This window comes from Sebastes umbrosus, chromosome 13, assembly GCF_015220745.1.
Source record: "Sebastes umbrosus isolate fSebUmb1 chromosome 13, fSebUmb1.pri, whole genome shotgun sequence".
NCBI classification, from domain to species: domain Eukaryota; kingdom Metazoa; phylum Chordata; class Actinopteri; order Perciformes; family Sebastidae; genus Sebastes; species Sebastes umbrosus.
Window position 1 is genome coordinate 13,225,690 of NC_051281.1, and position 27,142 is coordinate 13,252,831.

General features: G+C 38.3%; 2 protein-coding genes across 12 annotated transcripts in view; one reads left to right on the forward strand and one right to left on the reverse strand.

Moving 5' to 3' along the window:
• Positions 1 to 1,800: 1,800 nt before the first annotated feature.
• On the reverse strand, positions 1,801 to 9,897 carry LOC119499925 (CASP8 and FADD-like apoptosis regulator). 5 transcript variants are annotated; one of them, XM_037789163.1, is made up of 10 exons: positions 9,477 to 9,897; positions 6,252 to 6,595; positions 5,170 to 5,275; positions 4,865 to 5,000; positions 3,896 to 3,945; positions 3,736 to 3,805; positions 3,487 to 3,539; positions 3,298 to 3,376; positions 2,154 to 2,658; positions 1,801 to 2,062 (listed from the first exon to the last, which is right to left on the reverse strand). In XM_037789163.1, exons 2-10 carry the CDS (start codon positions 6,545 to 6,547, stop codon positions 1,933 to 1,935), a joined length of 1,425 nt encoding a protein of 474 aa, XP_037645091.1. In that variant the 5' UTR covers positions 6,548 to 6,595; positions 9,477 to 9,897; the 3' UTR covers positions 1,801 to 1,932. The 5 variants fall into 5 exon arrangements, with proteins under 5 accessions (XP_037645091.1, XP_037645094.1, XP_037645093.1 ...); XM_037789166.1 differs by lacking the exon at positions 9,477 to 9,897 and adding an exon at positions 6,680 to 7,143 and having other exon boundaries at positions 6,252 to 6,588; XM_037789165.1 differs by lacking the exon at positions 9,477 to 9,897 and adding an exon at positions 6,680 to 7,143.
• LOC119499923 (protein FAM126B) overlaps positions 9,244 to 27,142 on the forward strand; it is a 51,820-nt gene continuing 33,921 nt past the window's right edge. The window contains exons 1-2 of one of the 7 annotated variants that reach the window (XM_037789159.1): positions 9,244 to 9,497; positions 13,636 to 13,779. The gene's annotated coding sequence lies outside the window, so the exon portion shown is untranslated. Of the gene's footprint in view, positions 9,498 to 13,635; positions 13,780 to 25,314; positions 25,388 to 27,142 lie in introns of those variants that run through there. The other 6 variants (XM_037789156.1, XM_037789158.1, XM_037789155.1 and 3 more) reach the window with 6 other exon arrangements.

Genomic DNA, 27,142 nt, shown 5'->3' on the forward strand with positions numbered 1-27,142 from the left:
TGGCCTGATTTAGCAGCTGTCATAAAGTCGCACAGTCTTTGCTTTTTACTCTATAATTACCCAATAGTAATTCTAGTACTACAACTTGTCATTATATTGATTTTACTGATTTTACTTCACTGTTATTTCCTGGCAATTTCTTCACATTAACAGCCCGTCAGTGCATGCAGTGTGTGCATTTTGTAGTGAACGATTGTGTCTGTGGGTTACACGTTGAAGTACAAACATGTCTTTTTTTTATGAATTGATAAAGTTGTTGCATCAGGTTACATTTCCAAGCTGTTCTCAATAGTGCCTCTATTGTAGCCTAAATACTTTGTGTAATCTGGCTGCTTACATGATGCATAAAGTGAGAACTGCTGACATCTCAGAGTTGATTAGTACTTGAGTAAATGTACTTACACATATTGGTCATTATATTTCCTTCAGTGTTCTTGAACTTTATTTCAATTTTGCAAACAAAAATATTGGTATAACATAGGAATATTTGAACACAATATATATAATATACCAGGGATAAGTAAGTTAATTATTATTATAAAAAACAAACTGAACGTAATATATGGATTCATACATTTAATTGCTTTCACACTATTTGAGGTGCAAATATATTGTTGCGTTTACTTACTCATTGAAAAAGAGTTTATCTCTCTTAAAATCACTCTTGAATTAAATTACATCTGTAGCATAAACAGCTTTATATATGTAGTAGAATGCTTTACAAAAAGACAAAACCTTCAAAATGCACAAATCAAAGTTAAAAAATAAAATAAATAAAAATATTATTAAAAGTAATAACAAATACAATACTAGTAATAGTTATATGTATGGATGCATGAATGAATAGATTGATAGATAGATAGATAGATAGTTAGATAGATAGATAGAGATGGATAGATATATAAATGGATGGATGGATGATAGATAGATAGATAGATAGATAGATAGATAGACAGATAGATAGATAGATAGATAGATAGATAGATAGACAGATAGATAGATAGATAGATAGATAGATAGATAGATAGATAGATAGATAGTGTTTGCTTCATTCAACTATTTATTTTCACAGGTTCAAAAATGGTATACGATTTATAAAAAAATACAAATATAGCTTCCACAAATCTGTTCTAGCTGCACAGTTAGGCAAGAAAAGACTATTCACATTAATGCTTCAAAACCAAAATAAATTACACATGATTACATGTACAGTTTTATATGACTAAAACATACAGAGTCTTTATTGCATTTAATATTACTCTACTTTTTCTCTTGAATGAATTGAAATGTGCTGCTATTGTGAGGCTCTGATTGGGTGTGTTGTTTGTAACTCAAAAATAAATAACATATGTCCTGACTTCATCCATCGCCACGATCCTCAGAAAATACCATACTTATGTGGGGAGAAAAATCAACGTGCAACATTAGCTGCACAATATGTTGACTGTTCCCATACAATAAGAGGTGCTACAAGCTTCAAACGTGTTTCCGATTAACTACATCGGTAAAAGAATGTATAATTAAAATGTATTTGGTATATTGTGATTGTGATTATTTTGTGATTATTTCTTGTGAAATGTAATTAATATGTAAATATAAATAAATGTAATTTTAATTTGTAACTCCCTGATGCTGGGAAGAGGGGGGGAGATATTGTTATCATTACTGATTTGTGTTGTGTGTAAATTTGTATGTCTGTTATGAAACTATTAAAATATATATGTCCAAAAAACTGTTCAAACATTAAATAAATATTCATCAAAACAACCTGTTCAATAAGTTTTGCTTCATATGAAAAAAAAAGAAGTGTTTTAAGTGCTTATAACCAGTAGGTGTCATTGCATATACAGTTAATATGTTCTTGTAAGGCAAGGAGTAGGCTTTATTAATAAAATGTATGTGGCTGATAAAAAAGTGATGGTGATGAATCCGCTATATTAAGTAAAGTTCTTTCCTTAAAGTATGTTTCAGGTCGAGGTGGTAGTCTGCTCCTGGATTCCTCCTGTTGTGTTCATAGATGGCCCCATTCACCTCGGTATGAACATCAATAAGATGTGTTTTCCTGTCAGAACAACAAACAACCGTTTAGTCTTTCGGCTTATATGAAAAATGCTAAACAAAAGAAGGATTTGCTGTTGAGTGTTTGCCCGTACCTTCTTTGACCTTTGTGTAAGGCGTCTGTCAGAGCCTTCACGTAAATGGAGCGATGGTGTCCTTGCGCCAGCTGACATTCATCCGTCCAGCAGTGACTCCAGAACACATCTGCATCTGTAGGGATGATATCATATCTGGACAGCCCGTCACACCCATCTGTCTCCAGATCCTCATCCCGGTGCTCCATCGTCACACGAGGCGTGAACTCGGGGATGCTGTACCTCTGGATGAAGAAGAGTTTGGGCTTGCCAGCCAGCTTGGGGCATGCATCCGCCGTGAAAAGACGTCTGACGTTGTCCAGACGTAGACCAGTGCCGTACGAGTCTGTGCCCAGGAGATGGCTTTCCTTACCACGGCTGATGATGCAACAGACAAAGGCGTCGCCTTCGAAGTTCTCTCTCTGTATGAGTATCCCTCTGAGAGCTGAAAGAGTTTCGTCCACACTCAGCAATTTGTGGAGGACCACGTTGAAGTGAAGAGCCTTAAATGTCTGTTCCAACATGTCTGAGTGAGGAAGGAAAGGTGAAACCACAAGTGAACTTTTACCCTGATAATAAGTCACTCAAAAGATCAATGAAAGAGTTTGTGTTTATGTAGTTTATATGTGATGATGTTTGATTTGTATTTTTGATCATAAAGATAAAAAAAACTAACACAACCCCAAAGATATTCAGTTTACTGTCACATGAGACAATATTCAAACTTCTCACATGGTTTCATTTAAATAACTCTTCGAAGCCAACAAAGGTATACTTATGTATTGTTTCACCAAAAAGCAAAGATAAGGAAAAAGTCCAAAAAGTAAAAACTAATTTTATGTAGCAGAACTGTATTTTCTTCTTTCCTCTCTCATTAACCATTGCACGACCCTTCAGCTTTATCTTTTGACCTTTTGGAGGGGGCCGACCCCTGGCTTGGAAACCACTGGACTAACTACTTAACTGTATATAAAGTAGTTCAAAACTAGCTCCAGCCACAACAGCAAAATGCTGCTTACACATTGATGTATCAGTATCCATTTCTCTGCAGAATGAGTACTTTTACTTTGATACTTCAAGTACCTTTTGGTGATAAATACTTTTGTATTTTTACCTAAGTAAGATTAATACTGGACTGTAAGGTACAAAGTGTTTTGTGTCTCACCTCCGTCATTACCCACGCAGTCTATGATAACACAAACTCCTCTGGGTTTAGTGTTACATTTGTACCTATCTAGTTGACTCTGTAATGCAAAAGAGAAAGCAAACAAGTTTCATAAATACACTTCACTAATTTAACACACTTAAAAATATCAGGGGAAAAAACTGCACCAATAGTGAGTGAAAACCTTACCTGACAGTTCTGCTCTCTGAATGCAGGCACTTGTACATGTATCTTTTCTGTAGCTGATGACAAAGATTAATACAGTATTATGAATATTAAAATGAAACACAATGAGAAACCTGGGGGCTTTCCAACTGTTTGTACTGCGTAGCTATAAAGCCCCAAGTGAAATAGTATTGCTTATGCTTTTTCCAGGTATTTTACAGTATCTCAAATACATATCTTTTCAAGTTGATATAATTTGCTAGTATGTCTTACCAATGGGGAGGGACTGTGCTTGTCTTGTTTGCTGTTGAGAATGAGAACCACTTGGAGTGGGGAATGGACACTAAAGAGAAGATGTTTTTTTAAAAAGGTATTAGTTTTATAATACAGAGAAAAAACTTTAAATGTTGAATAACTTTAGTAAACTACTTACAGGAGCTCTGTGCCTTTGCGGTTGAGATGAATGTCCTTCAGATGTTCCAACTGTGGTGCACATTAACAGAAATACAAGTGAATACAAGTACAGTAGTAAAGTATCATTTAAAGTACTTTGTGATTCTTCTTTCATATAAATCCACTTTTTAGCAGGCTAAAAGTTCAAATCTATAACATGTGGTTTGATAAATACAGAGTTTAGTAGTGAAAATTATCTAAAATATAAAATTTAATATGGGAAAGAAAAAATCACTTTTTGTTGGAACTTGATGAAATGCACTTTTAGTATGGACAATGCATGTTCACTGGAAAAAATTGTCTAGCGTAGGTGGCTTTTATATTATATACAGTTTTTGTTCTGTTTCTGTGTAAATCATGTCTTTTAGTTTCTTTTCTGTTAGTCTGTGGGCCACACTAGATATCAGTATCATCTGAGTGGGCAAAACCTTACCTATACTAAATTGTTTATATAATATATAAGTAAATTAATATATATATATATATATATATACAGTATATATCGAATATTTATTATTATTTTATATTAACAGTAATGTGATTTTGAATCTAAGGCAACTAAAACATTTATAAAAGTTATTCATTGTAACAAAAGCAATGTGTTTGAATCTACAAACACGTTGTTGTTTTTAAATGAAAAAATGTTGTTAAAATATGTACATATAATAATGGCAAGTGAAACAATGTAAACTATGTGGTTTAGGAACTACATGTGTCTCTTTTTGTTCCTCTGCATAAGCGTCATGGACCGTTTCAGTGGTATGGAACACACGAAACAATCATTTTCAGTTCCTATTTCATCATTTTCCAGTCACATGAACTGTACATGAACACTGTAGACCCTCAAACTTCACCTGAGACTTTCCTTTCACATTTTATCAAGGTGGATTTTCTTGTTCACGATTCATAAACTCTTATTGCCGTTCATAAAAGTAAAAGGCAGTCTCACCAGACATCTTGTATGCCATCACTTTTTTGGCCAGGTCGATCCTACCAATGTTTCTTAAGCAATCCTCTATGAGGTCGACTCGTTCAGGTGAAACCATATCCAGCTTCTCAAGCTCAATGATCACATCCAAGAAACTCTGTCACAGAAGAGAGAGGGGGAAGTTTTCTGTTTGAATGCAGGTTAAAATTGTTAAATTTATCTTTGACATTTTTGGGTGAAGTAACTTCCCACCAAAACTCCCCTCCCACTCACATAAAGATGGGAAATCCAGTAAGTGAAAGCAAAATTTAATTTATTTTTTTTACCTTTGCATTTTCCACCTTCTCACGGGGCAACTCGCTGCTCAACAAGAATTTCACACTGTCCAGATCATCATTGGCCATATCCTCATTTATATTAGCCATCAATACTCTGCAATAAGGGAAACAATGATTACGTTAGGAACCGCATGTATATTAACTTGGATTGGATTGTTAAAATATAAGTATGACTTTTTATAACACATCTTAACTATGCAATAGAACCAGAGAGACTTGCAATAGAACCAGAGAGACTTAAGAAAGCCTAGTCACAGGATGACTCAAAGTTTGACAGAAATGTGCTCAAAAGGTCAAGTAGAGGGGGGAAGTTATAGGCACTGTTATGTGGTCATGTATCCATGTTGAGGAGTACTGGGGTAAAATTGTTAAGTTAACTTGGTTTTTAATGTCCACCTTTAAAACACTGAACCTCAGGTGATGCTTCTCCGTTTACCCAGTCCTCGTATTAAAGGCTTTCATCAAAGAAGGCTGTTCAGTATTCCTACATTTGCTGCCTGGAAAACTATATTGCTTAGATGGATCGATGACACACCCCCAACAATTGTGGTGTGGCATAAACGGATATTTGAGCTAATACCAATGAAATAACATACAGATTTAAAGGTAAAATGGGTGATTTCTTTAAGACCCTCTTTAAATACTGTATGCTGGTAAAAGATTTACAAAATATTGTACTAAAGGGTGTGATAGATTGCAATATTGAAAATTGGCAAAGTGACATTTTTGGGTTGTAAGGCGAGATATTTAGTTACTAACTTATTTATTTTGTTTTCTTATTTTTTTTTTAACATGTTGGTGCATCACTGTCGATTGTAATCAACTGTAATGGGCTGAGCGCTTCCTTATCCTTATACACATACATATATAGATGCCATGACATTTTCCACTACATATTTACATGTGTACAATCATCCCTTTTTTAGTATATTATGTGCTATGTATGTATATCATGTGTCAGGGATCTACGTAAGTCTGGTGTTTAGTTTTTGCTGCCACTGTGTGTTTTGTCTGTGTAAGTGTTTAAAAGCATAATAGAAAAATATTGTTGAAGAAAAAACCCATCTTACCTGAATCTTGGCAGAACCTCCCTGTGTTTCAGAGCCCTCTCCACCTCGTCCCTGCTGGTTTTATACACCTTTCTCAGGATATCAAAACGTCTCAACTGCAGAATCAGCTCAGTCAGAAACAGATTGCCCCTCTCGAGGCACATCACTTTAGATTTCAGCATCTCCTTCATACAAGCCACGCTGTTGTCCGTGTCCAGGCTGTCACACAGGTAGAAGAGCCTCCTGCGTTCACAGCTGCTGAGAGCTTCTGCTGTTTGATTAATGGCCTGGAGCTGACGTTGATCCGGAAGAGCCATGGACTTTGGACTTTGGTACAAGAGTTGATTTTATGAACAGCCTGTAAACTGAACCAGACTGAAAGTTAGTTGCGAATAAACCATCATTAAAGTACATCAAACTGAACAGATTATGGAAACAACCTACCTCACCGTCGAAATGTGACAACAGATCAACCTACAGAGGAATTTAGAGGATGTTGTTAGCCCACGCACGAACGATGACGCACCACAAAAGTACGCTTCTGGGGAAGTACCTTAACTCAACTTAGACTTACACAGAAACCCCTTAAATGGTGCACGCTGAGTTTCTGAAAGTCATCTAAAGATCTTCACACTTGACGACTCGATAGGTGCGAGGTAATACTAGTACTTCTTCTATGTTATAAACAGCTGCACAACACTGATAAGTAAAGTGAAAGTGAAAGTAACAAGGACGATAACACATTCTTAAAGGCACATTGAGCAGCAGACTAAAGTCCATTTAAAGACAATTTACCAACACTTAAAACTACAAACTAGATGTATTCAAACCCTTTATTAATGACTTATTAAAATGTATAACGTTGGATGTGATGGCTTACTGGAGAGTGAGAAACCCATCAGCATTTATAAATTGATTAATACTATTTCTTTTTTTTTTATTTCTGAATTTTGTTAATACAACTCTGACAATTCACTTCACAAACTTTGGACTGATAGATATCCCACCCACCCATGACAATACCCCGAAGGCACTAAAAAAAAAAAAAAAAGTGTTCAAAAATAAATATAAATAAATAAATAAGTACACACAAATATACAATTAAAATAAAATAATCATAGTAAAATAATAAAATAAAATAAAATAGATTAAAAAAATGCGTCAATACTATTTCTAACTGTATTATTACAAAATAGAAAAGGATAAACAACAGCCAGTTGAATTTTTCACAACCTGGCAACCAAATTTGTTCTTCTTAATGGCCTATTACTGATCTATAAAGCATGAGTAAGCAATTAATAAGGTACCCGTAGCACAAAATATAAAATACAACAGGAATTTATTACATTATTGATTAATAATCAAATGTATTGTGAAACACCAAAAGAGATTCAGTTTCCTGTCATATCTGACAAAATAAAGCAGCATCCTCACATTTGAGAAGCTGTGAATATTTTGCTTAAAAAAGGAATGAAACTATTCAGTCGGTTAATTTCAGTTATGTCGTTGTGGAGCTGCTGGTTGAGCTGTACATGAAACAACAAGGAAACTTAATTTTGAGTTTTTTGGCTGTTACTTTTATTAGATCAAGAAGTGACTCTGTTTTTCATTCCAGTGAAGAAATTTAAACCCAAAATGTAAGAAATTATCCTTTTTTTTTAAAGCCTGAAACAGAGCCATGAGGAGGTGCAGAAGTCTAGTTTTCTCTCAGAACACTTGAATTACAACATGCTGAAAGGTTATCATGGAATATTTGCCCAATGATGCCAAAAATATACTGCCTGCTGCAGCTTTAATGCAGTCAACTGCGCTGAAACCCGTGATACGGAGTTTTCCGACAGCTTCTGAAGGCATCACTTCCGCTCCCCTCTGCATTGTCGCTCGAGCTTTTCTGCTTACCAAAGCGCACGAGTTCCGCTCAGTTCTGGCCAATCAGTGTCGCGCGGAGGTTCAGCATAGTGATGGGAATTCAGGCTCTCTTTAGTGAGCCAGATCATTTGGCTCAGCTCACCAAGAAGAGCCGGCTCCTTTGGCTCCCAAACGGCTCTTCGTTTTAACACTTCTGCCTTTTATAATTCAGCCAAATTTAGCTTTAGCTGTTTTGACCTATGATTAGTATGTGTGCAGATATATCACTTAAATTATTCAATATAATTATACTAAACCTTATAATTTCCAGAATACCGTAATTTTGCATGCTGCTTCATTTCCGACTGTCACTCATCTTGTCTGCTATTCGCGCACCACACTCCTCTCTCTCTTTCTCTCCTCCTCTCCCTCCAGCTCTGTACCTGTAGACCGTCAGCGTGCCGCTCACTAGTGATGGCGAGCTGAAGCTTCATGAAGCATTGAAGCTTTCCAGCAATTGGTTCGGAGAAGGGTTAATTTCTCGAGGCTTCATGTGCACACGAAAGCACCTGGTGGCCAAAGAGTGTAAAACAGGTAGATATGATCTTAACCATGTGATCTGTGATATACTGTATTTTGCGCCAGTAAAGGCTGTTGGGAACGACTATAAGCAATGAAAAAAAAATTATATTACCATGAAATCCATTCATATCTATAGAATATATAATATAATGTCTATTTTCTAGTAAGTATATTATGAGTATATAACATACATGTACAATAAACTGTAATTGTTTTGTGAGTAATGCATCTTATGTGTGTAAACCAATCCTTTGGTCAATAATTGTATTGTAGTGTAGTGTAATATAATATAATAATGGCAGAAGGTGTAATATTAGTGTTCTGTGTCACTTCTTAAAAGTGGCATTGGTTTAACCAGTGAAGATCTGAACCACTTCCTGAACCAGTCATGTGGTATGGCCGGCCAGCGAGGCTTCGGATGTCATCAATGACGTCATTGGTCTAAAACGATGCAAGCCTTTGTGGAAAACTTCCTGGATTACTCAACACACGCTCCGAAGCCTCGGCACAGCACGTAACATCACTAGAAGATCATCCTATCATTCTGCCTTGAATTAATTAAAGAAAAAAAGGGGAGAGAAAAAAAACGACTCTGGGACAGGAACCGGCTCTTATCGTTCACTTAAAAGAGCCGGCTCTTTGAACCGGATCGTTCTTGACCGACACATCACTAGTTCAGCACCATTGCAGTGTGGAGGAGAGATCAGACTGGAGGTGTAGCTCAGCTGAGAGAAGAGAAGAGGGTTCATTTAACAGGAAAGATACTCGACCTAAGGGTGACCGCTCTCACCTTTACTGTCACCGCGTGATATTTACCATAAAGCAGCTTCAGTCCTGGTGAGTATTCAGTGAAACATTCAGGTTTTCCAGGTAGTCGCAGTCATCATCATCATCAGCTCTGTGTGTGTCGGTGAGGAGGCTTCAACTGTCTCTAGCTAGGGGACAACAGAGACAGATGCTCCGGTGTGTTGGAGCCAGGCAGTTAACTAACAGTGTGGCCTGGTCACGACTGAGATGAGGATGTCCACAAGCTGCTAGCAGCCGAGCTAAAGGAGGCTGACGTTGAGCTCTTCAGGCTGTCGTGGCAGTGAGTGTTGTAATGAAGGTTAAGCTAGTTAGCAGTTTACCTGGCTAACAGAGCTGCGTAGAAACACACAGGCTATAGCTACTGTTAACAGTGTTTGAGGTAAAACAGCAGGTAGGTTGTCACTCACACATTTAATCCCTGAAATACAATATACCTCCACTCTTTGAAGTTGAATAAAAACAGCTGCAGCTCGTTTGTTCAAAAAGAAAAAGGTTTTATTTTGAAATTATAAGCGGAAGTCTCAATTTGGCACCCTAGTAGGTTTTCATGTAGAGTAAATCACTAAAGTCTCTGAATAGCCTTTTCTAGCTACCCCCTGTGGCCTATACTTCTTTTAAACTTAAAATAAGAGAGTATACTTTCAGTTTACTTTTTGTGTACTTGTCAGAGATATTCTTAACAAAACTATACTTGGCTCATACTGACAAGTATACAGAAAAGTCTAAGTATACTTGGCTCATACTGACAAGTATACAGAAAAGTCTAAGTATACTTGGCTCATACTGACAAGTATACAGAAAAGTCTAAATATACTTGGCTAATACTGACAAGTATACAGAAAAGTCTAAATATACTTGTCTAATACTGACAAGTATACAGACAAGTCTAAATATACTTGTCTAATACTGACAAGTATACAGAAAAGCGTATAGAGAAAAGTCTAAGTATACTTGGCTCATACTGACAAGTATACAGAAAAGTCTAAGTATACTTGGCTCATACTGACAAGTATACAGAAAAGTCTAAGTATACTTGGCTCATACTGACAAGTATACAGAAAAGTCTAAATATACTTGGCTAATACTGACAAGTATACAGAAAAGTCTAAATATACTTGTCTAATACTGACAAGTATACAGACAAGTCTAAATATACTTGTCTAATACTGACAAGTATACAGAAAAGCGTATAGAGAAAAGTCTAAGTATACTTGGCTCATACTGACAAGTATACAGAAAAGTCTAAGTATACTTGGCTCATACTGACAAGTATACAGAAAAGTCTAAGTATACTTGGCTCATACTGACAAGTATACAGAAAAGTCTAAGTATACTTGGCTCATACTGACAAGTATACAGAAAAGCGTATACAGAAAAGTCTAATTATACTTGTCTAATACTGACAAGTATACAGAAAAGTCTAAATATACTTGTTTAATACTGACAAGTATACAGAAAAGCGTATAGAGAAAAGTCTAAGTATACTTGGCTCATACTGACAAGTATACAGAAAAGTCTAAGTATACTTGGCTCATACTGACAAGTATACAGAAAAGTCTAAGTATACTTGTCTAATACTGACAAGTATACAGAAAAGCGTATACAGAAAAGTCTAAGTATACTTGGCTCATACTGACAAGTATACAGAAAAGCGTAGACAGAAAAGTCTAAGTATACTTGGCTCATACTGACAAGTATACAGAAAAGTCTAAGTATACTTGGCTCATACTGACAAGTATACAGAAAAGTCTAAGTATACTTGTCTTATAGGCCTACTTTTACTTAATCTTTCAATCGAGATATACTTAAGAAAAGTATAATTAAGTATTCTTGCCTTATAGGCCTACAGAAAGGTATACTTGGCTTGTAGTTGTGCTCTATTATTAGGCCTATACTTCTTTTAAACTTAAAATAAGAGAGTATACAATATCTCCACTCTTGAAGTTGAACTCTACAAAAACAGCTGCAGCTCGTTTGTTCAAAAAAAATATTTTATTTTGAAATTATAAGTGGAAGTCTCAACTTGGCACCCCTTGTAGGTTTTTATGTAGAGTAAATCACTGTCATGTACAGAGCTAAAAGTCTCTGAATAGCCTTTTCTAGCTACCCCGAGTGTCCTGTTTTAGTGACCTGTATGCTTTATTTCTTGCTCATTAGTACTATCATGTATGTGAGTATGCAGCAGTACCATGTGATTTAAATGACCACCATAAGTATGTACATGTCTCAATTTTGTTAGGTAAAAACAGTGCTATATTATTATACTTAGGCTATGCATCTTCTGCAGTAGGCCTGTAATACTCCAATAATATTCCAACTGGAACATTATAGGGTTAAGGTGGTGTGTTTGTATATAGTGTTAATACTTCAAGTGCTTTCTTGCTTTATTTGTAGTACCACTCTATAATATGTTATAGGATGTCTACAGCCTGGAATCAACACCAGCCAGACAGACAGACAGGCAGGCAGGTATACATGCAGAGCTCAGGTGTGTGAGCTGTTCATTCAGGTTTTAGGAGCAGTGTCCCAGTCAGGATGCTCCTACATATTATACAGCAGGATAAAGAGACACATAAGAAAACACATAAGACAATTTGAAGGTTTTTGACTTAAAACTATGCAATTTTACATAATTTGGGACAATTATTATTACTAGTTAAATGATTATTTTTATTATTTATCACAGCCTTAACCTGAACATTCAATTCTTCTGAAAATGTTTGCCCTGTAAAATCATATATAAATCAAAAGAGCAGATTCAGATAACTTAAAATAATGTTTCATTAATTATATTTGTTCACAAAAGTTCACTCATTATTTTACAAAAAGGACATGAACATTGTATTGATAAATTACAGCACCCTCATTCTCACTCCCACTCCTCTCGTCAAGGTGCTCCCCACATAGTTTTTATGTTCATACGGCTTATGAGGCGTGGCACAAATCCGCTGGCGCTATGCCACTGTGAATCTCCCAGAGAACCTGATATGGAGAGGGCAGAGAAGAGTATCGGCAGTTTGTGAGAAGTGCCGGTACGCAAGAAAAAGTCACTGGTAGTGCGTACCGGGGAGCACAGGTTCTCACTCTTACCCCAGTGATGTTTGATAAACTGTGCTTGGACCGAACAGTGTTTTTACATCAGACCAGTAGCTCAGTCCTCAAAGTTACCAGCAACCAACACTCCTAACAACAGCAACATCACTAATTCATTCCTCTCTGCTCTGCCAAGCCAGTTTTACTTCTGCCAAGTTGCTTTCTTGTTGCTGTTGACACACTGCTGTTTTTATCAGTAAATGAAATGAATGCTACTTTGAGTGATATTTGGTCACGATAGGTAAACTACCCCTCAAGTAATGGCGTCATCATGGGCAAAGATGTAGAGCTGAAGATCCAGATAATTCCATGCCATCTGCTGCTCACCCTCAATCATCATCATCATCCTCCTCCTCTCTCCTCCTTCCTCGCTCTGTCTCTGCCACCATGTGTTTTGGGACTAGGCTATCATCAGAGCTGTGGCCTATTTTAGACAGAAACTCCCATTTACCCACTTAATCTGTGTCCCTGTCTCCAGGAGTTGAGTTTCTTCTATTGCTCAGTCTAACAAATGGTAAATTATTCAGCCCGTGTTTCTTTGATGAGGAGCAGAAGGCCCTAAAATGCATCAGATGTGGAGTTGGTGAAATCAGCAGTATAGTTCTGAAGTCATGTGCTGTATAAAACTCACTAGAAGCTGAGGGAAACTCTTATGAACTCTGAGCTGACTAATAATGCACAACATTGCCGTTTGTTGCCCACATGTCTGCAGCAGATGTGAGCTTATTGAGACAGCGTTAAACCAAAACAAATCTAGCCGTAAGTGTATTGAGCCCCAGAGTGTGTTGCCTCCCTCCCACCTATGGTGATGCACACACGCCTAGGGGATCAAAGCTGTAATTAGCCTGCCATGGATTAGCAGTGGGGACTATTTTCCACTGTACTCGCTCCCACAGAGCCAGAGGATCACACAGGCAGCCAGCCCACTGTCCTTCCTCTTCTTCCAGTAGAGAAAATCTGAATTGGCATGTTTGTTGTTGTCCCCTCCGGGCCAAGCAAACGAGACGCATCAGTTTGGACATTGGGCATTTCTTAAATTGATTGTGGTATTTTCCTATTGTTTGTTGTCATTCAGCATCCAAATCAGTCCTTGATGTACTTATAAGTCAACAGTGGAGTCATTCCAGTCGTGTTGCGTGCAGCCAGTCTTGAGAATCAGCTGGATATGTGGTTTGCATGCTGAGAGAGCTGTGGTGCTGCTGACTCACTGCACTGCCAGGTATGAGGTCTGTCTGTGTGTTGGCTGTCTCCATGATGTACAGTATATCTCTCCCCCAGCGCCCCCCCCCCTGCTCAGAGACTTGTCTCTCCTTCAGCCAAACACGAGTTCATACTGTTCCTCCGGGGGCTCCAAAGAGGTGGAGCGGCATAATGTGTGTACTCTCTTGTTTGTAAATGAATCAATGCTTTCAAAACTGATTGGTTTGGGAATCACAGGGTATATTGCCCAAGCTAATGATGACGGTATTATCATACGGGAAATTCTGCCAAATGCAATGCACGTCAGGAGGGTGAATACTTGTGTTTAGGGCCGCAACTAACAATATTTTCATCATCAATTAATCTGCAGATTATTTTTCTCAATTAATGGATTAGAAATAGAAAAGTTATTGTTAGTTGTTTAGTCTATAAAATGTCAGAAAAAAATGTCGGTCAGTGTTTCCAAAAGGTCAAGATGACGTCCTCAAATGTATTGTTTTGTCCCCATCTCAAAGATATTCAGTTAACTGTCATAGAGGAGTAAAGAAACCAGAAAATATTCACATTTAAGAAGCTGGAATCAGAGAATTTTGACTTGTTTTTTTATAAAAGATTACTCAAACCGAAAAATCGCTTATCAAAGTAGTATAATAGACAAATTGCTGCAGCTCTAGTTGTGTTGTTAAAGTTATAGGATTAAGTCACTGCATTATGATTCAGTTTTACAGAATTTTAGAGGAAGTATAAGTGTATAACAAACTGTAGCTTTACCCTTTAAAACACAGATACAGCAAAATGTACACATGTACTATCAATCCAACAAAAGTCATAAACAGCCATAAATCGGTAAAATGCAGAACTGCCAGAAAGCAGAAATGTTGGCAGCATTAAGTGTGTCATAAAGGATGGATACATCTCTGCCATATCTTACTGTACCTCAAATACTTTCAATATTGGCTAATGAAGCTTAAAAGAAGAGTAAAAATTAGGAAATGACTCTGGGAAATCCATCAAAACCATCCATGCTTGTTGCCAGTCTGTCACTAATCTCTCCAAGGAGAACACATCGTAGAAATTCTTTGTCAAACCTGTAACTCAAACTTAGTTTTTGTTTACGTAGTTGACATGTGACAGAGGAATATGTGTGCTTGCAGTGTAAGATTTTCAAAAGTTCTCACTTTACATGTGTAAAGTAGCCTATGGTTCTGAACTATGCTGCCATCGTCGGAGTGCTGGTTTGCTGGACGTGTGTGAATGTTTTGATTAGGTTGGATTAACTGTATTATCCCTCCGGGGAAATGGCTGGTTCCCTATGGAAGTGGTGAAAGGCTTTGTTATTGTTCTGCTGTACAGTATGACCGGTTGATTTCAGTGTGCCACACTAGACTCTCACCTCCTTCTCTTCATTTCAGTGAGTGCTACATTTGCAACCCTCCATTAATATGACGCTGTGTTGGTAGAGCAAGTGGTTAACCTTTAATCCACCATTCTGGTTTTGACACAGCTAATTTACAGCTTGTGTTTTAGCCAAATCTGTCTGATACACTGTTGAAAAGAAAGAAATAAAGATAGCTATTAATATATAATTAAAGCTATATTTTTTCTATTTAATAGCAAACTACAGAAGATCTCACAGCGATGGACTATCAGTGTTAGATGTTTCAACAAGGTAGAGCGGAGACATCTAGTTTAATAATCAGATCCAAAAGAGAGAGCAAAACTCAACATACGAGTCTTTTTTTCAACCCATACTGCTACAGGTGCTCATATAGTGTAACTATTCTCATCACAGTTTATGGGATTATTGACATAAACATTACTTTTTGACTAAAAGTAACCTATTTGTGCAAACTGCAATAACACAATTTTCACAATGTACACATTTTCATTTTATTTAAATATATTGACTAGTCCTATTTCCGAACAACAGTACCAAATAAGGCTGCAACTTTTCATTAATAATTAATCTGTCTATTATTTTCTCGATTAATCGATTAGTTAGATGACATCCTCAAATGTCTTGTTTTGTCCATAACTCAAAGATATTCAGTTTACTGTCATAGAGGAGTAAAGAAACCAGAAAATATTCACATTCAAGAAGCTGGAATCAGAGAATTTGACTTATTTTCTTAAAAAATTACTCAAACCCATTTATCGATTATCAAAATAGTTGGCGATTAATTTAATAGTTGACAACTAATCGATTAATTGTTGCAGCTCTAAACCATTCTCGTTATAGTTTATGGGATTATTAACAGGTAACGTCGCAAACTGTCACGAACATTACTTTTTGACTAAATCCAATATATTGACGAGCTCTATTTCTGACCAACGGTACCAAACCCCAAAGTATTCAATTTACAGTGATGGAGAAGCAGCAAATCCTTAACATGAGAAGCTGGATTCTGTGAATGTTTGACATTTTTGGCTGATAAATGACCAACCCTGCTGATCAGGAGTAGTGCCCTAGAGGTCAACATGGCTTGGATGGTTGAACATCACACAGGTTTTGCACACTGGGAGCAAACTCAGTTGAAGGACTGTGTGGTAGGAATAGATTAGTTTCTCTGGGAGCCACTCGCTGTAAACATACATTTTTACGAAGAAGTAACCACATAAAGTATGTTGAAAAAGTCATGTTATTTAAGACTGCTCCAACAAAAGTTACAGCTGCATATTGAGCATTTGACTACTCCTTCCGGCAACTCCTGAACAAAAGGAAACAACAGATCTTGTTGTTGATCTGAACGCAATTTATAACAGACTGAAAGGCACCTGAACTTTCCCACTGTTGCACTTGATGTGAGTGGGGAAACACAAGCTCTGTATCATTAATGTGGTGGCATAGACGGTTTGTTTAAGCCAAGATAATAGGTCGTCATCCTCTCAGAGCCACTGTTTTCTGCTGGGCCTTGCCTTCCTTGTCGGTCGGCTCTCTGCTCTCCTGCTCAGCTTGCTGGTCACGACTCAGCGCCTTTCTCAAGTTGAACAGATGCCAATGCCCGGCTGATTCCAGGAGCCTTTGAATTATTGCCAGTTATTTGTTGTTGTGATATGATGGGAAAGACATGGAAGGGAAGCGGTGGCTTTTGCTGGCTCAAGCTTTGAGCACTGGAGAGTGAGGCACATGTTAACAAAAGTGTTGCCTTGCATTTAGTGAGGCTTAGCTGCTAATGCTGCTAGTGTACTGAGCACTCTTTGGTAATAAGGGGGTGGAGGATTTCTCAAATTATGCAACCTGATCAAATATAGACAGTCAAAACTCAGTCAAAAGGAACTGTTTGCATGGCGTAATTACATTTTTTAGATGTCTAGGTCCAAAGTCTGGCCCGGGCTCGATGCTTGGCTACAGTTTCTAGCGGAACACTGTCATTGTCCTGCTTGTGTAATTTCTTTGCGTCTGCTGCAGTGGGGTAGATGGAGCCCACATTGTTGTTGTTTTCATACTGTAGGAAACAATTTGATTTAACAACCATTATGAGTCTCTAGGGTGGGAGGAAGTCTGGAGGCCAAGCTCTCTGGCTTGATTTTCTTGGTATTCAGCAGTTTTGCAGCCCACCCCCCATTATCTGAGATGGTAGTTTAGTAATGCGCCCACTCTCCTCTGTTTTCCCCTTAGTTGATCTTTTGGTCACGCAAGCTGCGGCGGTCTCAGGCCGGTGGGCCGTGCCATGGTCTTGGCATGTCACAAAAGCTCAAGGTGGCCTATTGTTAGAAGACTGCTGAGCAGCTTATTTGGCAGCACAGCATTTTCCTCCGTTTCTCTGGAGTAAAGTTAAACACTTAGCTGCTCCCCCACACGCACCATGTCAGCAGCTGTGCTAAATGCTGTGGAATTAGTGGTCATGTGTCTCTACTGTCAGTGAGTGAACTTGTGACTGCCAAAGCTTTCATAAAAAAACAATCCCCTCCACCTCATGGCTCTTTGTTTTACAATACTTATTATGTTCAATGCAAAACAGTACAATAGACTGCTATAAATCCTACTTGTGAAACTTGTAATGTTCAGTTTTTGTTAGACAAAGGTTGATTAACCTCTATGGTATTTGAGGATGTATTGGTGATGCTATATTGTACAGCATCATAAAGATAAGGTGATTGTAATGTTTACCCTGTCTTATATACATGAGGGGAACAGAATGTTAAAGCAGAAATGAAAGTTAAGCTGGTTTACTAAATGGATTTCCACTCTAATGAACTATTATATAACAAACATGACAAATGTCAGCATTTAAAAGAAAAATGAAGCTCTGTTTTATCTTGCATGGCAAGAGTGCCGCCATGTTGCAGTACTCTAACCCGTGATGTCACAAGATTGGTTAGCTCAGCTGAGTTGCACAGATACAACGGTAGAGACTGTTAAAGACGGATACTGAGGAGACACATGACAGAAGAAAACATAAGAGGGGACACTATCGTATTGTTCCTGGATGTAAAGAGTTTTACAATGTTAAAACCAAGGACAAAACAGTCTATATCTACCAATAATAAAATAACTAACTATCTAACTCGGTTATACTCCCAAACTGACATGCACGCGGACCGACTTTGGTGGGCTGCTGTCAGAGGTATCTCCGAGCGGTGTGGATGAGGGAGTCTTCATGCTGTGGTGTCCATGTGTCCATCGGCTTGGGATTATAACCGAGTTAGATAGTTGGTTGGTTAGTTAGTAAGTTAAAGGAGAACACGGATAACATTAGGGCGATAATGTCTCTAGTGTTTGCTTTGGAGATGAGTTCTATTTTGTGACGGTAGTTTTGGTATGCTAACGTTGAGTTACATAAACAAACGCTATTACGTGGGCTTCAGAATAACGTAGTGCTTTCAGCGTTTATTTTCTTAGCGACCCTGTCTTTGAACAGTCTGTATGAGACAGCAGAGTACAGATTAACTTGGTTGAACGCTACATTTCCACTTTAAAAATGAAATCCAATAAAACACCACCACTAACCGCAGCTTAGAAAATTGATAGACTTGTGTGACACAGTGTGTCAACAACTAAACATTACAACCTTCATGAGGATTTATTGCACCACAGTGTTCCCCCCCAGAATTACTCTAAGGTGCATTATTGATTATGTTCTATGTATCATACACCAGAAATGCACAACAACTCTCAACTTACTACTTTGGTAATACAGTCGAGTATTAAGGTGTTATTTTTCCTTTTGTAAGGAAAGCCATGACTTGTCAAGACACTACTCTTGGCAGTCTATGTGGTTCCTTGCTTATTATGATGCTTGTCTTAAAATGATAGGGTGTTGTACACAACAACCCATTGTATGTCATCCTGGATGAGATCACAAATGCTTGAAATATAGCAAATGCCATTGGCTTTTATAAATCGAGTTGTTTCTCCTTAATCCCCAGCTCTAATACGTGTAGGTGAGGTTAGTGTGGGGCACTCTGGAGGGTATGTTTGTATGTGTTTATCCTGTATGTAGATGTGAATACACGCAACATTTGCATTGAAAGCGTTTGTATGCCTCAGTTTTAGGAGCAGAGCGGAAGGAGGCAGGATGCTGTTGGCATTCACCTGTGCTGTTTTGTGTTGTGGCTCACCCTGTCTAATTGGTGGAACCGTGTGTGTGTGTGTGTGCGTGTCTGTGTGTGTGTGCTTAGTTGCAACACGGGCCCATCCCAACACGTCTGGCCCTGCAGCTGCAGCAGAGCTAATTTTAGCCCAGGATGTGCGTACGCCTCAGTTCCCCTCGCCTGGCCTATGAGAGATGAGGAGAGGATGAGGGAGCCAATCTTTCACTCTCTCCTTCTCTCCTCTATTCTGTGCACCCAGCTCTCTTTTTCCATCTTTCTGTATTATTACCTGAGTTGTGTATTATTTATGCATTTTCTATGTCCACGTGTCCTCAGGGCAGAACTATTGATTTGCACAGGAACATACAGTATATTGACTGTATTTGCCTGTTTGTGACCTTTACTCACCAAAAGTCTTTTCTGTCAGTTGGCGTCTCACTGAGGTGTGTACCTCTCGGCCTCACTATCTTTATAATCTATGGTCATTATTCTGTATAGAAAACCAGGCAATAGGGGTATTTTTCCAGTGCTGTATTTGCTATAAATAAACCTCATTCTATTCCTGTGCAGACAGCCTGCTCCACTGGTGAGTGGCTGTTTCTTCTTACGAACGAGAGATTACAGCCGACTGGTTCACTGTGGTCAGGTATTAGAGTTAATCCCTCTACCTAGGGGAAAGTGTCTGCATAAAGTGTGTGTGTAGCATGATGTGTTTCATGAGGAATGGCCACCTGCAAACACACATGCACCAAAGAGGTCGAGTAAAATTCCCTCATGACTATGTCAAAAATAAATGTGTTCGAGGAAACAAAATGAGTGCACGCATATGTGTGATTTCGTGCCTGCTCATGCATTTGGGCTGTGCTACGTGTTTATGTGCAAATCAGCAGACTGAAACAAACTCACAGTGGCCATGAACCTGACACAGATTCTTAAACTAGACTTTTAAGCCCCTGTAGACTCAACTCAGTTCAGCTATTGGTAATAACTTATATTTTCTGATTGGAGCAGTTATATGGCCCTAATTTAGAAAGTACAACATGTTAAAATCTCACAATATTTGAGTGTGCTGTATGAGTTCAGTATCACAATATTGAAACAGCGAGGTGATATCTTTAGGAGGGATGTCACGAGAAGCCGTACCTCAGTACCAAGTCGATGCCAAAATTCTGAAAACGTGACTGTACTTGTTTTTCTACAGTACCGTAGGTACCGTCAGGGCTAGATACTAACGGCGTCCCGTCATACCGGGGGCGATAGAAAATGTGTTTGGGACCATAGACTGTATGTAAGAAGTCGACGTGGTCACCGCGATGTCACCCATTGATTTGTGGACTGCCATTTTGAAACCTCGAGTTCTGCATTTTGGTCACAAGGTAGCCACGCCCTAAAGCATCCCCTGCTTTATGGTCTATTTTACTCTAAAAGGGACCATAATTTAGTAAATGAACATCATGCTGTATTGAAGAAGACTTGAAACTAGTGATTGAGACCATAAACTCATGTTTACAATGTTTACTGAGATAATAAATCAAGAGAGAAGTAGGCTCATTTTCTCATAGACTTCTATACAATCTGACTTCTTTTTGTAATCAGAGGAGTCGCCCCCTGCTGGCTATTAGAAAGAATGCAAGTTTAAGACACTTCCACATTGGCTTCACTTTTCAGACTTTGGAGTTGCCCACTGATTGGGACCCAGTAAACTCACTATCGACACGCTATTTTTTCCCTGATAATGCTACATTGTGATCAACTAATCCGTGTTGAAATTAGCAGGACAAGAGCTAGGTAACGTTAGCTGTTAGCAGCCAGTAAGCAGCACAGTCCTGCATGGGGCTAACAGCTAACGTTAACAGGAGATGACATTTATTTACATTGTGATGCGTTCAGGCTCTATTCAGTAAAAAAATTAGGACGAAGGTAAATTCTAACCTTATCATGATGTGTTCAAATGTAGTCTTGTAAAATGTAGTTTTTTACGAGGAACTTGAATAAATCTAGTTGTTTGTAGGAGAAGTTTTCACAGCAATATAAAACAGATAATAGAGGGGAAATTATGACCTGTTTAACTTCCTAACAGAAACCAGTATGCAAACAGTAATAAAGGAAGTATGTTGGAAGTACATGGGATTTATTGTTTTACTTTTGTTTTTTACTGTGGTATCGAGAATAGTGGAATTTCACTGGTATTGGTATCGACTATTAAATTTCTGATATCGGGACATCCCTTATCTTTACCAAGAAAAACATTTGAATTCCTGTAACGGCATGCATCCACCCTGCTTACACTGAATCCGTCCCTGTTTGACCCTTTGATCTGACCTTTCTCTTGAAGAGGTTAAACACAAAGAAAAATTTCCCAACATGGGTCAATACATTGTCATACCATCATTGTTGAATATTTAGTTTGTCATGGTCACAGTAGACAGACTTGAAGGAAGAAGGACAGCGTCAGAAGTAGCACAAACAGAACAGGCACAGAGCTCGCTCAAGCTCAATAATTCATGGCTGACTGAGCTAAGCTGACCTTGAAAAATCCCCACTGTTGAAACCTGGCACTGCTCATTTAGGGCAACGGGGAGAAGTTGAGACAGACAGATACAAACCCACGCACATAGTACATTTGTAGTCTCCCTTTTGGCAAGGTGTTTTTTCTTTAGTGTTGGGCATTCATTTTGAACTTTCATTTTGAACTTTCATCTAGTTCACACATGGTCTTTATTTAACTTTGGTTGTTTTTTGTATCTTCACTAGGTTTGAGTTCACATGTGAGAAAGAAACATGTTTGTAACTTACTGTGTCACAGTAAGGAAAGGAAAGCAGCCTGTCTGCTCTTCTCTGAAAGATTTTATTGTGAGAAAGCTTAAAAAAAGAACTGTTATAGCAATCGCTGATGCAACTCATGCTGTTTTATGGCTATAAAAAAATGGATCTTGACTGGCAAACACTTCTACAGTCTGGACTGATTTTCATATTCAGCTCTTCCATTTGTTGTTACTGCACCTGGTACTGTACAAACATCAGGAAAAGTGAATAATGGCAATGAGCACAGGCCCATCATGCTTTGCTGAAGGGACTGAAATCAGATTTGTTCCCTCATTCCTCCTCTCTCCGCCAAAAATCTCTCACTAATCTCATGGCACGACCGTTTGCCAAAATTCAGTCTGACAATTTAACTCCCAAATAATTGTGTGTGTGTGTGGGTATCAGTTTTGATTACAAGTGACGGTAGGCGTGCAGCCTAAACTAACAAAACATGAAAACTGTGGTGCAGCAGAGAAAAACTGTAGGCGCGATCGCACCAGTTGTTTAGAGGTCTGCAGCACACAACAGCCTGCATTTCCTCGAGTGTTTAGGACACTTCTTTACACGTCATGCTGAAAAGTATTGCACGCAGTTATCACACTCGCTGACTAAGGCTACTGCAGCATTTGTCATAACGATGCAACACCATACTTATTTTTCCTCCAAATGTCCCTACATTTGCCCTGCTTTGATGGATGTTGTGATTGCTCACTTTGCAGACTCATGTTTGGAAGTGACACATGGTGAAAGTAGATGACTTTGTGGGGGAATAAAATGTTTATTTTATTTTCATCACGAAGCAACTGCAGCCACGCTCAATAGAATTTTATTTCAGTGGGGTTTTTTTATATTATTATTCAAGAAAAATAATATTATTCACAGATATTTAACACAGAGCATTTTCACTCCACCCCCACACCCAATAAATTAATGAATGAAATAAAATACAATATAATAAATAAATAAAATAAATAAAGCACCAAAAGTAAAAAAATAAAATAAAAATCAACGATTTAAAAAAAGCCATATTTCAGTGTTTTTAAGGCAGTTCACGACTGTTAGTGGTTCATTCAGAAGCCCAAACTGCCAACACTGGCAGGGAAAATGTGAAACTGTTTCCCAAAAAATAACTAATACAAACTCAGTGTTGATTTGGTTTATCTTAATACAACTAAGGGCGGTTTCTACTTGGACATACCAGCTATTTAAATCATCCATCGCCGTCTCCTGTCCCCTGTCTTGGGTGCAGCAGTGGTTAAGAGTGGTTCTCTGTACTTTGCAGGGCAGTAACCTTGTGTATGTTTACATTGGTTTAATGAGTCACTTAGTCACGGATACTCGTATGATTCATCCGTCTGCAATGAATGATGAACATTGTTTGGTGCTTGAGGGAGCCCTCCATTTAGTACTCATTTGAAATAAGACTCCAGTTACTAAGGGGATAGCTTGTAGGCTAAAGCTATGTGGTTTTATGTCGTGCATTGTTGCTAATGTGTTCTTTTATCTGCATACTCATCAGTTGGACTAGAGCCTGCCATATAATGCTGCAGCTGTTGTGAGGACTGGCTAAGACGGTGTGTATGTAAGAGTGGAGTCATGGTACAAAATGTTAATCTTACGTTGTTGTTTTGGATTTTAGCTCTGACTTGACTGATTGCATAAAGGGATTTTTCATTGACCAGCTTAGCTAACAAATACAGTACTTATTGAGTCATGCGACTGCAGAGGTTCCTGACTCCAATATGAAAACAACCTCAGTCAGAGTGTGAATAGTGAGCAGTGCTGTCCCCTCCCTATTAGGTGCAGTTAGAACAACATGTAGCACTCAATATCTGCCTGACTGAGCCCTTTTCTCAGTTATGTATTAATAAGTGGCCGTGTGAAAGGGTCTACTATTTTAGCCCCGTAAAATCAACATAAGAGTACATTTATATTGTGTAGAGACTGAGAAAGGATCGATTGAACACCGATTAAAAATGCATGAAAGATTGCAGCAGTTGTTAGTAACTGTGTCAATATTAATCTCCATGACAGTTTTTGACAAGCTCGATTTTTGTTTTTTAGACACGCTAGCTAGCAGTGCGGCTCTAAGGATGTTGCTGTTGGTTAGACAGATGGTCGGTCAGTCTACTACTGAATAATCTCTATTGATGCCCAGATGATGAATCTTAATGACTTTGGTGATCCCCCGGCCTTTCCTCTAGCGCCACCATAGATACAGAGCACAATTAAGTCCTGCCCACACCGGAGGAGGAAACAATTCATCGCTCTCCATTGACTTTGTTTGAAGGTTTCCTCCTCGTCACTTTCGTCTGCTAGCAAACAAAAGACAGATGCCTAAAAGCTGCTGTGTGATGGGATGCACTACCAACAATGTAAAGAACCCAGAACTATGTTTTTTTAGGCTGCCGGACTGACAAACTGATGCTAGAGGTAATAAAACGAGGCCTCAGCAGGAAGAATGGGAAAACTCTGGGATCTGTATGCCTAACATTATATGCGCAGCAAGCATTTTGTCCAAATGTCCAAATTTTAGTTATCAGCTGCACCCCTGCTAGACATAGGGTGCTGAAATAATTCCTTGACGGGCTGAAATGTTACGTTTTTATCTAGCTACAGGCATTTTGTTTGCGTTTCAGGTGCCGGTTGTTTCCCCTGGTATGGTTTTCAGAGTATGGCGCATTGAGCTCTGTCTCTATGAGGTTGACATGTTTGGGCTTTAGTGAAGTATTATTGGAATCTATAATCTATATTCTGATGTCTATGGTGCCCAGAAGGTGACTCCTAATGACTTTGGCAATCCCCGAACCTTTCCTCCAGTAAAATATTTCATAATCTACCAGATGGATTGACAGTGACACACATTAGTACAGACGTTTGCCTGACTGCAAATTCACATTGGAACAGATTGTGTGTTAACTGCTCTGTCTTGAAACTAAATACACAAAATACACTTGTTGGCTTTGTTTCAGCCTTGTGCACCGTTCAGCAGGGTGTTTAGCAACGCCATTGTGATTTGGGGTTTGAAGTGGCGTAAACAGGATGGGTTGGCACTCTCCTATTCCCTCGTGAGCCCCGCCACAGGACAATAAGCAGGTCCAGCATAGAGGAAGAGCAGCCCTTGAAGGAAAGTTTGCTTATTGTCATTCACCAGGCCTCATTAGGTGTATGACATATTTAGCCAACAGTGAAGTGAAGGCTGGTTGAGGAGCACTGTTGTTACTAGACACGCAAATACTGGGATGAGACGGGTGCAGAGTGGGGAGGAATTACACTGAAGTCCCAAGGTACGGCTCCAGCTAATTATGCAATGTTGTAACTAGAAAGAAGGACAGAATTATCATTATTCCTGTTATCCAGCCGTAGAGTCTAGATGTCTACTATGTCGTATTCTGACAGTGGTTTTATATTGACTGTGACTTTTGGGTTGCATGAGGACAACTCGACCCGATATCCAGGGTTAAGGCAAAAACCCTGTAGGCAAGACTGAAATTGTTGAACTGAAAAATGCATATTCTTTTGTTGGAGTGCAGTAATTTTTGATTTTATACCGTATAATTTGAGACATCTACAAAATGTTGTGCAACAATTCAAAGACCAATCTGCAGCTCAGATGATGTTGGTTTCCTTCACATACCTGTTATTCTCTGAAAGGTCCTCAGAGATACTTTGAGTGGAGATACCTCCTGCTCTATTTGTTCCTTATTTTTATTGATAGAGCTGCAACTAACGATTATTTTCATTGTCGATTAATCTGTCGATTATTTTTTTGATTAATCAATTAGTTGTTTGGTTTATAAAATTTCAGAAAATGGTGAAAAATCAGTGTTTCCTCAAAGCCCAAGGTGACGTCCTCGAATGTCTTGTTTTGTCCACAACTCAGAGATATTCAGTTTAATGTCATAGAGGAGTAAAGAAACCAGAAAATATTCACATTTAAGATGCTGGAATGAGAGAATTTTTTCTTTTAAAAATTGCAGATTAATCAATTATCAAAATAGTTTGCGATTAATTTAATAGTTGACAACTAATCGATTAATCGTTACAGCTCTAGTTACAGAGCTGCGCTTTTTTGAAAAAGCAGGAGAGTCATAGACAATGGGATAAACAATTAAAGATATCTAATACATTTATTATAAAAGATATAAAGACAATGGAAAAAAAACACCTTAAATTGTTTGTGCTAGTGTTGGCGTTATAGATTTATCTTCCAGTTTATGTAATTTTATATTGCAATATCAATATATTGTGACAGACACTTTTTCTGGAAAAATCAATTGAGGAATTGTTCATGAATGAAATAACCGATTTAATTGTTTGTTTTGGGCTAATCCAGCAAGTTAAATGCCTGATAAATCAAAGCACTGCATTACACTGATGTAAAATTGACATAAAAATCCATTATTGCCATCAAACAGTGCTGCTCATTGATTTGCAACATTGCCCACAATGGCCTTATACACCCAGAGGTATTAAAGAGATAGATGCGTCAATATAAACAGGTTTTCGCTTGCCTGGTCAGGCAAGTGGGTCAGAAATCTACTTGCCCAAAGTCAATTTTTACTTGTGAAGTTCTGAGACATAACTACCAAATTAAAGGAATGAGATAAATACCTTAAATTAGGTTGATAACATTTAATGGGTAGTCTATTGTCCTAAAGAACTCAAAATATGTTCCCGTCAAACCTTTAACTTACATAACTCTGTCATCTAATACGTCATATAATACGTCATTAATGTTTGTGTTGTTATTCAACCCTCCTCCCTCGCTCTATTTACTCGACCTGGAGCCACTGTTACCCTCAGCTCTGATGAGTCACACAGAATAAGTACGCTTTATCTGGCAAAGGAAAATAAATACCACATCACTCTAGACAGATGGGACTTCTGCATGGTGATTTCCTTGAGTCTTTGTGATGAATTGCTAATGTAAGAGTCCTTCAGATAAACACAAGGCTGTGTTGGAGATGCTTAACATGAGATGGAGTGCTCAGTGATGTGGCACCGTCTGCTTCTCAGGGACACGCAGCAGAGCAGAGACG